Source organism: Lepisosteus oculatus, chromosome 19 (assembly GCF_040954835.1).
Source record: "Lepisosteus oculatus isolate fLepOcu1 chromosome 19, fLepOcu1.hap2, whole genome shotgun sequence".
Lineage (NCBI taxonomy): Eukaryota > Metazoa > Chordata > Actinopteri > Semionotiformes > Lepisosteidae > Lepisosteus > Lepisosteus oculatus.
This window is the reverse complement of record NC_090714.1, coordinates 3,602,742-3,618,326: the sequence shown is the minus strand read 5'-3', so window position 1 is coordinate 3,618,326 and position 15,585 is coordinate 3,602,742. Positions and strand designations below refer to the sequence as shown.

At 45.0% G+C, this 15,585-nt stretch overlaps 1 protein-coding gene across 4 annotated transcripts in view; it reads left to right on the top strand.

Annotated features, from left to right (window-relative positions):
- Positions 1–1,708: 1,708 nt before the first annotated feature.
- Positions 1,709–15,585, top strand: part of abca3b (ATP-binding cassette, sub-family A (ABC1), member 3b) — a 59,535-nt gene continuing 45,658 nt past the window's right edge. Inside the window, exons 1-3 of one of the 4 annotated variants that reach the window (XM_015359858.2) lie at positions 1,709–2,019; positions 8,884–8,958; positions 12,412–12,670. In XM_015359858.2, coding sequence (XP_015215344.2) covers positions 2,011–2,019; positions 8,884–8,958; positions 12,412–12,670 — 343 coding nt within the window. In that variant the 5' untranslated portion in view covers positions 1,709–2,010. Of the gene's footprint in view, positions 2,027–2,223; positions 2,248–2,509; positions 2,531–8,883; positions 8,959–12,411; positions 12,671–15,585 lie in introns of those variants that run through there. The other 3 variants (XM_015359861.2, XM_015359860.2, XM_015359862.2) reach the window with 3 other exon arrangements.

Here is a 15,585-nt window from a genome sequence, read left to right as displayed (position 1 = left end):
TTAATTTTTTACTGTTCCAGTTTCCTTTAATGTATAACTGCTGAACTTTCACATAAAATATTTTAGTTTAGTTTGTCCCAAATTGCAAGACTGCAAAGTTGCAAGAATTTTGGTGCATTAGAACGAAACCACATAAAATCCAGTAAAACAACTGGTAAGAACCAGTTAGTTGAAAAGACCTCATGCAGCTTAATAGCTAGTAACTAATTTGTTATTCTCATCTAGTTGTTGAAAACGGCAGGAGTGTTTTAACTTCAACAATATGGTTAAGGACTTTACTCCAGATTGCCACACCCCTGAAACAGACTGAAAACAAGGATCTTACTCGACCTGGAACAAAGCCTTTAGCTGGAGTCAGTACTGAACAATCATGAAACTTTCTAGAACTGGAAGACAAAAACTATAGACATCTGAGTGGACAAAAGCTGCAGGACTTCACGTAAGGCGAAGCAAGGTAGTACTATTTAGATGGAACACATTTAATGGGCAGCGCTGATGTCTTGCTGTGGACATCAATGAATATTTCATGCTCATTATTAATGAACGAATAATGTGCTGGTTCACACGCGGTCTAAGGCCGGTTTGCCTGCTGTAGCAACAGGATCTCCCCTTGTAGTTTTCTCAGGAGAGCCATTACTGCTTATGTTGGCCGAAGCCAGTGCAGCTTGAGAAAGCTTCTGCCAGCCTGGATTCCAGCAGTGCAAAAAAAAAAAAGGTTCAATCTCTCTTCCTCTTTCAGTGCAGTTCTGGGTTTTAAACGCTGTGCTGTCGCAGATGAGGTCGTGCCCAGTGGAAGTTCCCCCTGTACCTTGTGATTAAGGGCCAGCAGCCTCGTAACTGGGGAAGTGTCCTGAATATGTTTTTTTATGCAACCCATAAAAAAAAATCTTGTATCCTTGCTGTGTCCTGCCTCAACTTTTTTTCCTTGTCAAGCCACTGCTTGATTAAAAAACCCGGCTCATTTGGAAATCTGCCCACTATCACTGCGGGCTAAGGCTTCTTCTAGTTTTGATTTTATCGCGCGGTTGTAATGGTGCATCGTCTCAAGGTGCTGTAGACTAAAAGATGGGTAGTGCACTGTACTGCAAGATAATTGCTGGAGCACAAATGTGAGTTTCAAAGGGTTTTACTGATTCGGAAGCTCGAATTTGGGCTGGAGTATCATTGGGTGGCATGGTGGCGCACTGCTGAGATCTGGGGCCCTCTGGACCTGGGGTGCTGTCTGTGTGGAGTTTGGATGTTGGATGAAACATACTACCAGGATAGGCTCCCGGGGACATTAGCCCTGATATGAATGTGTGTGTGTGAGTGTGTGTGCGCTCTGTGATGGACTTGTGTCCTGCCCGGGCTGTACCCTGCCTTGCGCCTATTACTTTCCGGGTTAGGCTCCGGCTCCGACTCTCCCGCGACCGTGAATTGGATACAGAGGTTAAAAAATGGACAGACGGGTGATCCTCGCACAGTCACAGAGCGACAGAACACTGAGGCTCGCAGCCTCCAATCTGAAAACTACAGAAGGTCCCGAAGAGCGCAATCTCTTTAATGCATGTGTGCGAGTGTGTACCTCCAGCTTTTTTTCCCCAAAATGAGACTCTGCCTGCACGTACGTCGAGAGATTGAGGTGCCGACCGGCGCTCGCTGCCTGCAAAGGGCACCGGGCTTCGGAGCCACGTGACGACGCGAGCCGCCCCCCCCCGGGGGGGTGGGGGGTCACGTGACGCCCGTGTTGACAGTGGGACCGCTTGCACAAGGAGCTCGGGCTCCGCAGGTGCGTGGTGCAATGTCATGGTCGCGGCGCCTCTGAGCTGAGAGCTGCACCAAAATACAGATTTGTATTTGTCCAGCGGGGCGCGCAGCGCTTTTTGCGATCCACCGCACGTGATAGAGGTCGATGACACAACGCCGACGAGCTTTAAAAGGACAGTCTGTGGTTGTGCGCTTGCCTGTGCCCGGTCCGGGAGAAAAGCCACCCTCTCCGTCACGGAACCGCACCTGGCAGTCTCAGAGTGGATGCTGGAGGTAACAGGTTAGTCTTACTTTGCTGCGCTTCCTCGTTGTGAAGGGGTCAGGGTATTGTAGCGGACAACAAATAACCGTCTGTAGAAATGTATAGCGATACCATTGTGTCATGCAGCTGAGCCAGGAAGTTGGGATTGATGGAGCAATCTTCCAATCTATGCGAGTCCAGCTTTGCGGAGACCAACCAGCTTGTAGACAAGGCGGGTGTAAGAATTCCCGATGTTACAGGTTTGGTTTCGTCGTGCTGAAATTTTAATGCATTTTCCCGTTTTCTTATAGCCACGTCTACTAAGCATTATTTTTTATATTTTACCTGGCTCAAAGCACCCGTAATTGCACTCTTAGCGCAAGTGCAATTTCTGCCCTTAATGCAAAATTGCCGGCTTTATTCTATTGATATTCGACTTGGGGTATGATGTTACAGTATGGGAAGCGAATTGTATTTCCATCTAAATCCATTAGCATTTCGGATTTATACAGGATGTCCTTTGCTATGTTATTTTATATCTAGGTAAGTATTTAAGACGAACTTCTTTTATATTAAAATCTTTGTGGATTTCGTTATTAAAAACGAATAGGTGACACGCAAGTATGAATCAACTCATAGTCGGCCTTTATTGTTTCCGTCAGCATATATGACATCCTTTAAGTAACCGTATTTTAGGCTGTCTCGTTATCTGCATATTTATATACAATCATTACTTGCATGTTTATGTCCCTCTCTGTTTTGTCAAAAAAAACAACAACAAAGTTAGCTGTGACGGTTTAACTTGTCTTTGGAAATGCTGCCTTACTACTTGAGAAAACAATGACATCCGATCTTTCTAACTGACACTGTCAAACACAAAAGCGGACAAGCAAGTTCAGGAAGATTTTTAAGCCACTGTTGATACTGTTCAGTGAACAATACGTATTATAGCATCCTACCTCATCACTGCTGAAGAATTGGTTTTGTACAGTGCCAGCCAATGTGGTATTTAGATCCAGATGGAGGAGGTTCTGCCAATGCACATCACAATTTAAAAAGTTTCTTTTGTTTGATCTCTAGATCAGGGGTCTCGAGCCTCAGTCCTGAAGAGCGCCCAGTCCAGTTAAGTCTTATGCTAAATAATTGAAGGTGCCCTCCATCCCCTTCTTTTAAGGATTACAAACACTGGGAAGATATTGATCAATTTCAAGTGGTCAGTTAAAACCAGTCTGGAGCTTCAGGGCTGAACAGTATTCTGTTTTAGTTCCGAATGGTCTCTAAATTACTTGAAAGTAGAATTAGCAGTGTAATTGATCCAAGTTAAATTGTGCCGTGTATTTAGAATTTAAAATTGATTATTTAATGGTGACTTGTAGAAATCTGCTGGACTGGGGATCTTCAGGACCAGAGTTGGGTTGTGGACCTTTGCTTTCAGTAAAGACATCTGCTCCAGGTCACAGCACAGTAAAATATTAATGTACCCTCCTCTCCCAAAAAAAAATACAAAGTGCTATTTTCTCAGCACTATGAGAAGAGTGGCACGTTCTTGTTAAATTCTGCAACTAAGAAGCACCTGGTTGTAAGAGAACCAGGAGAAAAAAGACATTGAACTGTTGCTGTTGACAATTTTTTTAGCTTGTCCCCATGATTGAAACTCAGAGGTCTCGTATGATAGTTTCACTCAGAGTGCTGACCGGTCTTGTCTGGTCAGACCTCAGGAGTTAAGCCAGTCTGAGCTTGGTCAGCACTGGTCTGAGAGATCACTGGGAAAAAGTGGTTGGTGGACCAACTCCAGTTCGGTACAGTGTGCTGTAGGAGGAGCTGTCCTTTGACTGAGACTTTAAGATGAGGTCCTACTATCACAGCAGTCTTCATACGCCCTCAGTGTTGGGGTTCAATTCAGCTTCAGGGTAATTCCATCTAGTCTATCTAAATTTCCCCCTCTTTTCAGCTATTGATGAATGAAATTTCCTTTTTTCCTTACAAACGTTGCTGGGCAGAGGACTGCTGTGCATCACCAAGGTTATGGGCTCACCTGATCCAGGAAGAGCGTGCATCTTCCAGTTTTCATTCCAGCTGGGTCTAATTACTTAACTGACGGCCTTACTTGAATTAACAAGTTGCTAAATTGGAATATGTCTGTTTTATCTGTGTTCTTTCGCTGTATCGAAAGCAAATTCCACCAGCTGTTGCGGTGTGGCAAAAAAGAAAGAAAATATGGAATCTTACCATTTTTTTTTCTCCTCGAAGAGCTGGGAGTTCTTTAATTATTGCACTTCGTGAGTAAAATAACCTCCTAAATGTTTAAGAATTGAAAACAAAAGAGTTTCCCATTAAAGCTATTATTGAGTTACTGATGCTTGGCTGGAATGAAAACTGGCAGGTCTGTTGCACCTCCAGAACCAGGATTGGGAACATCTGACCTGTGTGGTGCCCTCCTGTATATAAAACACACTGGACACCTGCAGGATGTGAAGTTCTTGCATTTCATATTAATTCCATTCTTCAGTTCATATTAAGAGGTGCAGACATTTCTTTGTTGAATTTTTTGAGAGGGAAGTTGGTGAGCTAAATTCACCACTTGAAGGCACATAAATTTACCCCAGTAAATTTTGTCTGCGCTGCTTTCAGAAGGTGAGGTATTTAAGCCTCCATTTTAAGGAACAGAACACCATCATCTGCAGCTCACTGGTGGCGTCCTGTCAGTATAACTGCGTTTCAGTCCGTTCCGAAGTTTTGGGAAAGGAATATATTTGAATGGGACGCGTCTGTTTCCTGTCAAATCTTGTGTAGCAGTTCCTGATATTTACGCAATCCTTTGGTTGAGGAGGTAGACGGTTGGATCTGGCTGTTATGCTTGGGTCACGGTGGCTCTGGAGCCTGTTCTGTTCATACGGTAGGATACTCCCTGGATGGGACGTCCGTCTACAGCAGGGCAGACGCAGACACGCACACTCGCACCAGGGCCAGTTCTCCAGAAGCCAATTAACCTGCCCGCGTGTCTTCGGACCGTGGAAGGAAGCTGGAGCACCTGGAGGAAACCCCAGCAAACATGGGGAGAACTTTTAAACCCCGTGCAGAGAGCCGTGGGAATTGAACCCAGGGCCCCAGCACTGCTGACCACTGCATCGTCGTGACGCCCTTAAAGGCACACAAGATATTACAAGTACTTTAGAATATGAGATGTTACAACCAAGATGATGCAGTTTGTCCAATCTAACCCGTTTGGTAGTTAATAGCTAATGGATCCAAAGATCTCATCCAGCCTTTTCCTGAAAGAAGCCAGGGTATCGGCTTTACTGGGATAGTTAGGGTAGTTTGCTTCATCTCCCCACAGCCCTTTGTGGAAAGCTGCTGCTCCCAACCATTTTGTTAAAAGGTAAATTTGAGGTCAAAGCTTGCATCCCTGTCTCCTTTCCCAATGCGCAGTTGAGCACTGCCTGACCCATGTGGATTTATTTGCTCAAGACCAATAAGGAGGCAGTTCAAGGGAAAGGTAAAATACCAGCAAAAAAGTGAAGAGCAGCTCTACCATTTTGGCTGTTCTTCAGGAAGCCTCATTCTTGAGAAAAACCTTAATCTTACTCAAATATTTACCTTCAGTAAGACTTTCATGATTTATTTGTCTGGGGGCAGCTCTTACAGCATCATTGAGAAACAGTCTTTTCATGATTCATCACCCAGGGGTCAGAGTTACCACATTCTTTGTTCTTTAATGTGTTATCCACCCAAGAGCCTTTTTATAAAGAAGTAATGTAAGATACTGACATGTGTAGCATATTTTTAGAGGATGGTGGGCACAAGACTGTGCTTTATCACTTGTAGCTATAAGCTGCAATATAAATATTGGGCTGATGTTCATGTGAACTTTTTTTAATTCATTGAACTGTTGATAGATGGAATACCAGATTATATCTCCTCCTCTGGATGATGTTCCACTGGAGTTAAACTACCTGCTTTTAATAATAATGAAATTATTATTTTTACAAATGTGGGCGGCACAGTGCTGGGGCCCTGGGTTCAGTTCCCGGGGTGCTGTCTGCGTGGAGTTTGTATGTTCTCCCCCTGTTTGTGTGGGTTTCCTCCCACAGTCCGGAGACGTACTGGTAGGTTCATTGGCTCCTGGGAAATCTGGCCCTGGTGTGAGTGTGTGTGTAGCTGTGTGCCTACCCTGTGAAGGACTGCCTTGCTCTTTGCCGGGTTAGGCTCGGGCTCCCCCGCGCCCCTGAATTGGATGGAGAGGCTAGAAAATGGACATGACGGCTTTCTTATTGCAGACCAGTAAGAGCGTCACTAGGATTTGGGGCTGCTCTCCTCGCAGATCCCCTTTTGCAGTTGGTTTCGTTTCGAGATTTCCAGCGCGTTACAAAACAAGTGACATCAGTTCCTTGAAATCGGGCGCCTCCTGAGGAGCGGGAAACAATGTTTTGACAAGGTTTTTTCGTTAATTGATAGATGGGGGTTCGGCTGGCTAGCCCATCTCTTCTCGTGCAGGAGCACCGGCATCGGGGGAACGAAAGGCAGGGCAGTGCTCATACTCCAGGTGTCAGGCAGGAAATGTTTGCCTCCTTTCCTCAAGGTGCTTTAAAAATGCATGAGGACCAGCCCGCCTGTTCATCAGCAGAGCTGCAAGGAGACGGTTCTGGCCAGGGTAGTTAACCGCGGTGACCATGCATCGCTCAAAATAAAGAACAAACTGTTTCCCAAAAACTAGTTGAGAAATGTAATCCTTGCGATTTCGGATACTGTGACGCTTATCCTAAAACGTCCAGTTAAGTTTTTGTACCTGTAACAGAGCCGGTGGTAAAGGGTTGCCAGGTTGGATTTAGTGTTGCGGTCTTTGTTCTAGCTGAGGGGGATGTTGGCCATCTGAGCTTGACAGAGCCATGCACCCTTGACCCCGAAACCTACAAGAGAGTGAGCTTTGATTGCAGGGGCGATGAAGCTCTGGCTGACTGCACTGTACAATCTTCTGCACCTGGCTACATCCTGGGGTTGTTTTTATGAATTACCAGAAAGCACCGTTTTCCTGTCGGGCGTCCTGGGATCTTGGAGCCTATCCTGGACGCCCAGGGCACAGGGCAGGGCTATACCCTTCCTTGGACACCAGATCCTCGCAGGGTGCATACAGAGACACGCAGAGCATCGGAGAAAACCCGTGTGAGCCGTGGGAGACCACGCAGACTCCCCACGGAAGGTCACCCATTCCAAAATCAAATGACGGACCCAAGGCAGCCAGATGAACTGCCACGCCACTCGCTTTCAAGCGCAAATTTATCGGTGCCCGGTGGCACTCGGTCAGCGCGGTACCACAATATTTCAGGATTCTTTTTCAGGAAGCTTTGGACATCCCTGTTATGCTCCTATAATTCATAGATGGATGGTTGATGGCTGTGGCGGGCGTGTGGAGCAGTGGTTAGGGTTTTTTTAACTAGTAGGTTGTGGGTTCAAATCCGAGGTGAGGCACTGCTGTACTTCACCCTAATTGCTCTGTTAAAATACCCCACTGTATAAATGGCTGTCAGTATAAGCTGCTTTGGATAAAGGTGTCGAGCAAATTAACTAGTGATAGCGCAACAGTATTGCAGGCTGGGCTTAGACCTTGCAGAGTCTGGACAACAGGGCAAGTCAGACGCCAGTGCAGTACTGTTTATTACTGAAACTTAATGCTACAGCCTGTAGTAGTGTAACTCTGAATAGACTGCTTTCATGCTGACGTGCTGAAAGAGTTTTCACCTGATCTCTCCTAGGGCTCTTTTTTTTTTTTTCCATGCTGCCATTATCTTGTGTTCTCACACTGCTTGTGCTGCCCGTTCTCGTTTTGATGAAACACTTCCATTCTCAGTGTAATGCGAACACCGGTGGGGAGGAAAGACACAAAAACAAGCACTGTGCTGTTGCAGCTGGAGAAACCAGGTTTTGTTTCCTGGTTTGAGAGTGGATCACCTGTCCTTTTTGAGACTATTTCCTTGTTTTTTTTGTTGTTGTGCACAGCTGGCTCTAGGCCCTGTCGGGCTGTGTCACTGCTTTCTCAGGCGTTGTCTGCGACTTGCAAATCTTTAGCCCGCCGGCCTCAGTTCTCATTTATTTTTTTAAATGAACTCTAGTGACCTGTTTCTTGTGAGACAGCTCTGGAAATGTTTTGGGATTGATTTTTTTTTCTTAAAGAACAGTTCTGGTCCTCAGATCTGTCAAGAAAGCAGATGTTGGTTCCTGATATTTTTGATTGTGTAAGACTTTCTGGTACAGAGGTTACAGGGCTTATGAAGTGTGAGCCATTGTTAGAGTCAAAACAGGCGTACTAACTAAAAATAAAAATATTTCCCCACAGTTTTCATAGAAGCCAAAAATGTTTCTGGCACTGATCTTAATCAGTTTTCTGGAAGAATTGCAATAACTTTGCTTGGTAGTGTGGCTGTAATGGTGCTGGTTTGCTTTCTGATTTTAATTGCTTTGTTTCACTTGGTATATTCTGAATGCATGAAAACCTTTTTCATGTGCTGTTGTCTGGCAGGGTGTTATAATGATGCTGTTAAGTAATTAACACTGATTATTAAAGAACATTAGCATCTTTTTGTATCTGCAAGATTCGTACTTATTCTTGCAGTGAAGGACTACTTAATTGACTTAATTGCTCAAGAACTACCTAAAGGAAATTCAACTTTCATGTTGCTAAAAGTCTTCGATTTTATTTTGTGATCCTTTGTAGAAAGGTGTAATTTTTTAAAGAGATTAAGACTTTACCAGCAATGGGAACGGGTTGAGAGAATTTATTTGGCGCTCAGTAGACCTGTTGTTTGTAAACTTAATCAGTGGCTCCATTTCAGTTGGAATTTCCTCACAATAGGAGTTAGGGCTCCTCCTGATCTGTGTCCTCTCTCTCATCTCCTGCGCAGGTCCCCTGCTCCTTCTGGAACATGGCTGTGCTGCGACAGTTCCGTCTGCTGCTCTGGAAGAATTACATCCAGCAGGTAAACATCTCGTCTGCCTGCGGTTAGCCCAAGTCTGCAGGGTGCCACAGAAGCAGCCGTGTGCAGGCTCTGTTCCTATGGCTGTGTGCAAAGATCTCGGCCCTTTCCTGACACAAAGGGGTTTAATTGTAGCACAAGTCATTTTTCCACCTTCAAAAAAATTTCTTCCAATTCAGGATTGTAGAGAAGCCAGAGCCTATCCCAGGAAAGCAACTGGCGCAAGGCAGGCTACACCTTGGATGGGACGCCAGTGCATTGCAGGGCAGATAGATACAGACACACACTCACACCAGGGTCAGTTTTCCAAGAAGCCAATTGGTTTTGGACTGTGGAAGGATCCCAGAGCGACCAGGTGGAAACCTGACGAGAACATACAAACTCCACACAGACAGCTCCCCAGGAATTAGACCCAGAGTCTCAGTACTGCGAGTCGGGAAACTCTTGCGGTTTCTTGTGGATGACTTTATATGATGGAGAGACATGTAAACCTTTGAGGTTTCAGAAACCTGCAGCAGTTTGGTAGATTGTGTTGAAATCTAGTTGTTGAAACCTTCTTGAAGGTCAGGGAAGCTGCAGGGACATAGGCTTCAGAATTCGTGGCTGTTTAAAGGCCCATCTTTGTGGGACCCTTTAAAGCGAAACATCAGATATGTCTGTGGCTCTTGATTGTCACAGCATAAAAGATGGATCTGAACTTTGCTGACTGAGGTTGTGTGGATTTGCAGTTTGTAGACCGATTTATCGTTGAACGCTTAAGCTTTCATTCCTAATCTCCCCTGGCCAGCCTTTCAATCTCCTTGCTTCTATCCCAGCCTCCTCGTTTCTTTGCTTTGTGTGCTGAGCCTTTGATATTGTGAAGCAAGAAGAGGCTCTGCCAACAGCACCCAGTGATCAGTCCCACGACTTCTGTACAAGTGGGAAACGTTCCGGTTGGGCTGTGGGACATGCGGAATAGAGGTGGAACAAGGTGAACTCCTGTAGTAATAACCTGTTGTGTTGCTGTCTACTGCTGTTTTGTCTAAAACATGTTTACTGTACTGATAGGGGAAAGCGCAGAGAGAGGAGACCCATTGCAGTGCAAGAGCAACTGACATCGATTAACGTCTGGAAGCTGCTAATGCCCTAAACTTCAAATGTTTGTGAAGTTAAACTCTAGTGTTTTTCCAGAGTGTGTTTAAAGAGATGTTTCTGTAATACACCCTTTCAAACTTTATGGATAATGAGTCTTTGGTTTATGTCTGGTTATAACGAAGAAGTCCTGAGAATGTGTATTTTTTGGGGTCTAGTTTACAACTATTCTGATTCAGGCTCCCAAATCCTTAAGTTCCGATTTCCAAAATAATTCTGATCACGCAGTTATGGCAGCTCAGGAGGGTTCTTCGTGTGTCCCCTCTTGGAAAAGAGCACGGTTACACAAGAAATCATGTTTTTACACTGTAAAAGGCACATAGCAGTTTAGTATATTATTAGTGCACCACAAAGATTCAGAGTAATGTTGATTTCAGGCTTTCCTGGAATGAAGGGCTTAATCCCTTTCTACAACTGTGTGTTCATCTGGTGACCTCAATGAAAGCATTCACTTGCATCTTAAATTGGTTCCACTCGTATGTCTGAGTCAGATGACGAGGGCTGCTTTTACACCATGTTTCAAGATCTGGTGCTGATCACCGGAGCGTCTTTTTCCATAATAGCGGTGTCTGAAAAGAGAGATCACACTGACCCAAGAAACAGTAGGTGACTGGCTTACATGCATGAAGCGCAGAATAATAAGTACAAATGTAAGATGCACCTGAATGACAGTAGGATAGTTCAAGCTACACTAAGATCCTTCAGCTCCTGTTGGATTCTTTGCTACGATCTTTAGGAATACAGGTAGCAGGTTAAGTACAGTGTGCAAAATGGCCTGATATAACTCTCATTTGACCTGATGTTGTTCATGTTGAAAGTCTGCAGTATGTGTTCCTGCATAAGCATATGTAGGGCATTTTCATCCTTACTCCAGACAAGCCACCTCCAGCAGATTTTACTCGTTCAATTGCCTTAATCTACAATTTAATAGTAATCAGCTGCAGGTAATGTATAAAGTTTAAATAATTCAGAAATTGCTTGGAGCAGTTGAATGGTCAGCCTTCAAGGACCAGAGATCTCTTAATTGCAAACATTAACTGTAATCAGTAATGTGCAAATGTTCGCAATTTTCACGGAACATGTGAGTGAGGGTGGGCAATTAGACTGCCTGTTCTGGGCTCTCCAGGAGTAGAGGTTGTTACGCAGTGACATGTTACAGGGTTGGAGACTCCTGACACTGGGGCTGTGAGCTCTCTCAAGAGGCTGAATGATCTGAGCTCTCAGCAATGGGAGCTGCGCTGCTTGCAAAGTTGAATTGTTTTGTCTTCTATTCATGAGCAAATATTTGTACTCCGTGTGCAGACAATGTGGCAAATGACCCAATTTTGCTCTAAAATATCTATATCAAGCAAGTTATGTTACACAACTGTGTACCATGTTGGGTAACGGAGTTCTCTCCACATTGTGCACTGCGTGTTCTTTTAATCATATTTTCTGTTACACTTTAAAGATTATTTGTAGGTTCTGCGTCATGGCGAATTGAATAGCAGGCTGTTTTCCCTATCTTGGGGTCTAAAGAGTAACATGTGGGTTTTGATCAGTTCAGTAAATGAATCATTTACTGTAAGTCAGGAATGACCAGTAGAGAGCCTTGATAGCCTTGATTGTGTTGAATTTGTTCATTTCAAACGAGTCCTCCCACTGTCCAGAGACATGCTGGTAGGCTAACTGGCTTCTGGGAAAAGTAGCCCTGGTGTGAGAAGGTGCTTGTGTCTGTGTGTGTCCTGCGATAGACTGGTGTCCTGTCCAGAGTGTATCCTGCCTTGTGCCCTTTCTTTGCTGAGACAGTCTCCAGCTCCCCTGTGACTCCGAATTGGATAAAACAGTTAGAAAAAGGATGGACGACTACTTAATTGAACAAATCTTTTGCTTGTATGGTAAAAGGTGTTCCCAGTGTTTAGAAATTGATGATTGAAGGCTGACCTGTGGAAGGTGCTGGTCTTCCCTGGGCTGCAGTCCAGACCCTAGATCTCTGTGTTTTCGGAGTCCCAGGGGCTGTGGTTCGGGTTAGGGTTACTAACGGAAGCACAGTTAATGGGAAATAGGTGGGCCTCGTAAACTAGTTGGCGATTGACACAGTTCCATGGCCTTATGGGAGTTCTTATTCTTGTCATTCTTGACCAAAGGACCGGTTATTCCCTCTGGAAAGGGTTTTAAAAGGGCACAGAGTGCCACATAACTACCCCAAAATATACCTCTGTCCTCCATTCTCACATATCCTGTCACATCACAATCAATGTTTAAATTGGCATGCTAATGCTTTATGAATATAACATGCCATAACCTTGCCTGCCCTGAGTGTACTTTCCCTGTTTTTTCCCCCAGAAGCGTCAGATCCTGGTGACTCTCGTTGAAATCGCCCTGCCCCTGCTTTTCGCCGCCATCCTCATCATCCTGAGACAGCGGGTGACGTCCACCATCCACCCCAACGCCACCTCTTACGACCGCTTCTCCGTCTCGGATATCCCCTGGCCACTGTCCTGGCTGTCCCTGCAGCTGGCCTACATCCCCGGGAACGTCAGCGCGGTTCGGAACGTCGCGGTCGACGTGCAGAAGAGCCTTAGCACCTACTCCATCGGAGAAGGCAAGTACTGTGCTTGGCGTCGGAGGTTAAAGGTCAAGCCGGCAGCTTGTCCAGCCTTTTCTAGCGCCATCGGTACAAGCCCGTGAAGTATCCCAGCGTACTTCAGCAGTCAACTGAAAAAATGTTCTTCATATTGATTATATTATTGACACTCTTTTGAAATTTGCACGTCAATCGAAAGGGCCATTTTGTCCCCCAAACGGACTAATTTATTTCTCAGGCAGTATAAATGATGCTGCCAGACGGCTTACTTTTATTTTCTTCTTTGCTGAGCAAATTATGGTGGAAAACATCCATCCTCCTTAGAGTCGTGTTCTGGGCAAAGAAGGATTCGCCTTTTCGTCCCAAAACGTTTTGGGAATCTATCCTTCACCCCTGGCTCTAAGCTTGATAAATAATGTTTTGCAAGCACAGCTCACAAAAGAGTGAGCAGTCCAACTCCATGATTTTTTATGGATTCCATTATGATAGCTACCCAAAAGTTGGATATTTTTCTAAAAATTGTAGATTGGTCTAGCTCCTCAGGTCTTTTTGGCTATGATTCAGTATATGTCCTGAATATAAAAAATGTAGCAATGCTGCTTTCTGTCTCCTTGATGAATTCAATCCCGTCTTGATCACTCCTGCCAGTCTAGCTTGTCTTTCCAGTGTGCTCTGTAGTGCTGGGGTGGGGTAATTGAACTGGCCTTTCAGGTCTTCTAATAATTGTGTTCAGAGGAAACGCCATCGCAGCTGTAAAAGCAAATTATCCGTCTGCAGACAGAGCCGCCGAAGAGGATGGGATTGTTTTCTGTCCTAATATTTCCTGACAACACCAATCAATCCCTAGTGTCGGCTGCAAAATGTAGCTGCCCAGCAACAGATGTGCCCAGTAAGGTGTTCCTCATCCCAAAGTTTGCAATCAGAAAGTCGCATGCAGTACCTCTTACCAGGTTCAGGACTATCACGTGATTCATAGCAATATGTGACTCTTCCCCTCTATGTATTCCTCTCATCACACCCTGCTGCGAGGCTTAATCCTGGTGGTGTGCTAATTTTCTTGCGTCCTGTCTGTTCTATGTCTCCACTATCCTAGAATTGCTCTTCTCCTGTCTACCAGATATCTTTGCCTAGTTAAAGCATCCTTGTTGTTTGGATGAAGTATTTATTTATTGGCAGCTTGATCTGTCGGTTTTTGTCATTTATAATTGGCAGTTTTTCTTTATATGCCCACCCCGATTGGGAACCGGCAGCTGCTTCGAATTCTGGCTTGTGACTCCCGTTCAGCACAGGGGGAACGTGTTTCTCTGTCACAAGCAGCTGTCGAGCAGTGCTGGACAGGAGAGTTAGTGCAGAGTGGAGGATGCCCGTTGGTGTCATTGCAGGTTCTCGTCAAATCGCAGCAGTCTCTGCTGCGTAGAGAGCCAGCAGTACCTTGCTCGCTTAATCCCAGTTTAATCACCTCAATGATGCCCATTCTCTCGCACAGTGAGGAGGTACTTTGCTCTCTCTTCTAGCTGGAAAGGGCCTGGGCAAATGAAAACCACCACACAGCTTGTCTGTCCAGCCTCTGTGGCCTCCCACATTACCACCTCCTTTGCTGTCCTTTCTCCAGTCACCACACAGTCTGACAGACCAGCTGAATCACTTGCCACCCTGAGAATACTTCTCACTTGTGTTCTCAGTCCTGGCTGATCCCATTTGGTTGGGGATACTCCTATGGGATAAATACCGGTGCCCCTCACCTAGCGACAGGTGGCTTGATAGAGTTGTGTAACTTGACAAAGTTCAGACTGACTCACTCACTGCTCTTATACAAGGCTCTCAGTTACTTTAGGGATTTGGCTAATTCTACAGGATCCTATTCCAAAAGCTCCTTTCCCTCCAGTGGAGTCATTCATTTTAGAGGTCTCCACACTCACTTCCCCATGTGTGTTGAATCAGAATTCGACACCTGCTTCCAATCTCGCTACACTCGGTAGCCATTTTGGCTCAAGGCCACAGCCTGGGTTTGAGCCAAGATGGTAGCTTCTTCCAGACACTACCTCTTTCTTCACCTCTCCCCCACGTTCTTGTCTGAATAAATGCACTGTAGTTTTAGAAGTGTTTTATTTCTGAGGAATGTACCTTTTGTAAAAATGGTGCTGAAAATGGCTATAAAAAATATTTGCATGTTATTGTGTTACAATATGGACTCCTAATGTATCTAATTGGGAGTTTTTGCCATTGATTGATACAAAACACCCTATAATGTCAAAGTGAAAACAAAATTCTACAGTCCTCATAAATTAATAAGAATTATAAATGAGAAAAAAACTAATTTCTTAGGCATTCATTCTCTAAGGTGTGCGCAAATAAGGGGTTTCACATGAGTTCAGGTTTAATTCACCCATCTCTGAGAGGTTGCATTGTAGATGAGCAGAGCTCCCAGCAGAAACTGAAGACAAAAGAACATTTTCAAAGCAAATCGCGGATATTGAAATGCATCAGCCAGGAGAACGATATAAGTACATTTTGAAGGATATAAGTAAGTTGGGGGCATCCAATATACCCCAAAACACAGCAAAGTCCATTGTAGAGAAATGTAGAAAATATGGCACAATTGTGAATCTGTGCATAACGGGTTGTTCTCAAAATCTGAGGATCTGGTCGAGAAGGGGGCTAGTCGGGGACTCAAGCTAGGGGCCTGTGACAACTCTAAAAGAATTCTAGTCTTCTGTGGCTGAGATAGGAGACACTGTGCATACGACAACACCTGCCCACAAATCTGGGCTTCATGGGGGAGTGGCCAAACGAAAGCCATCGTTCACATAAAAACTCCTGTCAACCTTGACGGCAGTTTGCCAGCAGGCACATGGGAGACGGAGACCGAGTGGAAGAAGATTCTACAGCGCGGTAAGAGCAAAATCGACCCTTTTGACAAGCGCAACGCCGCG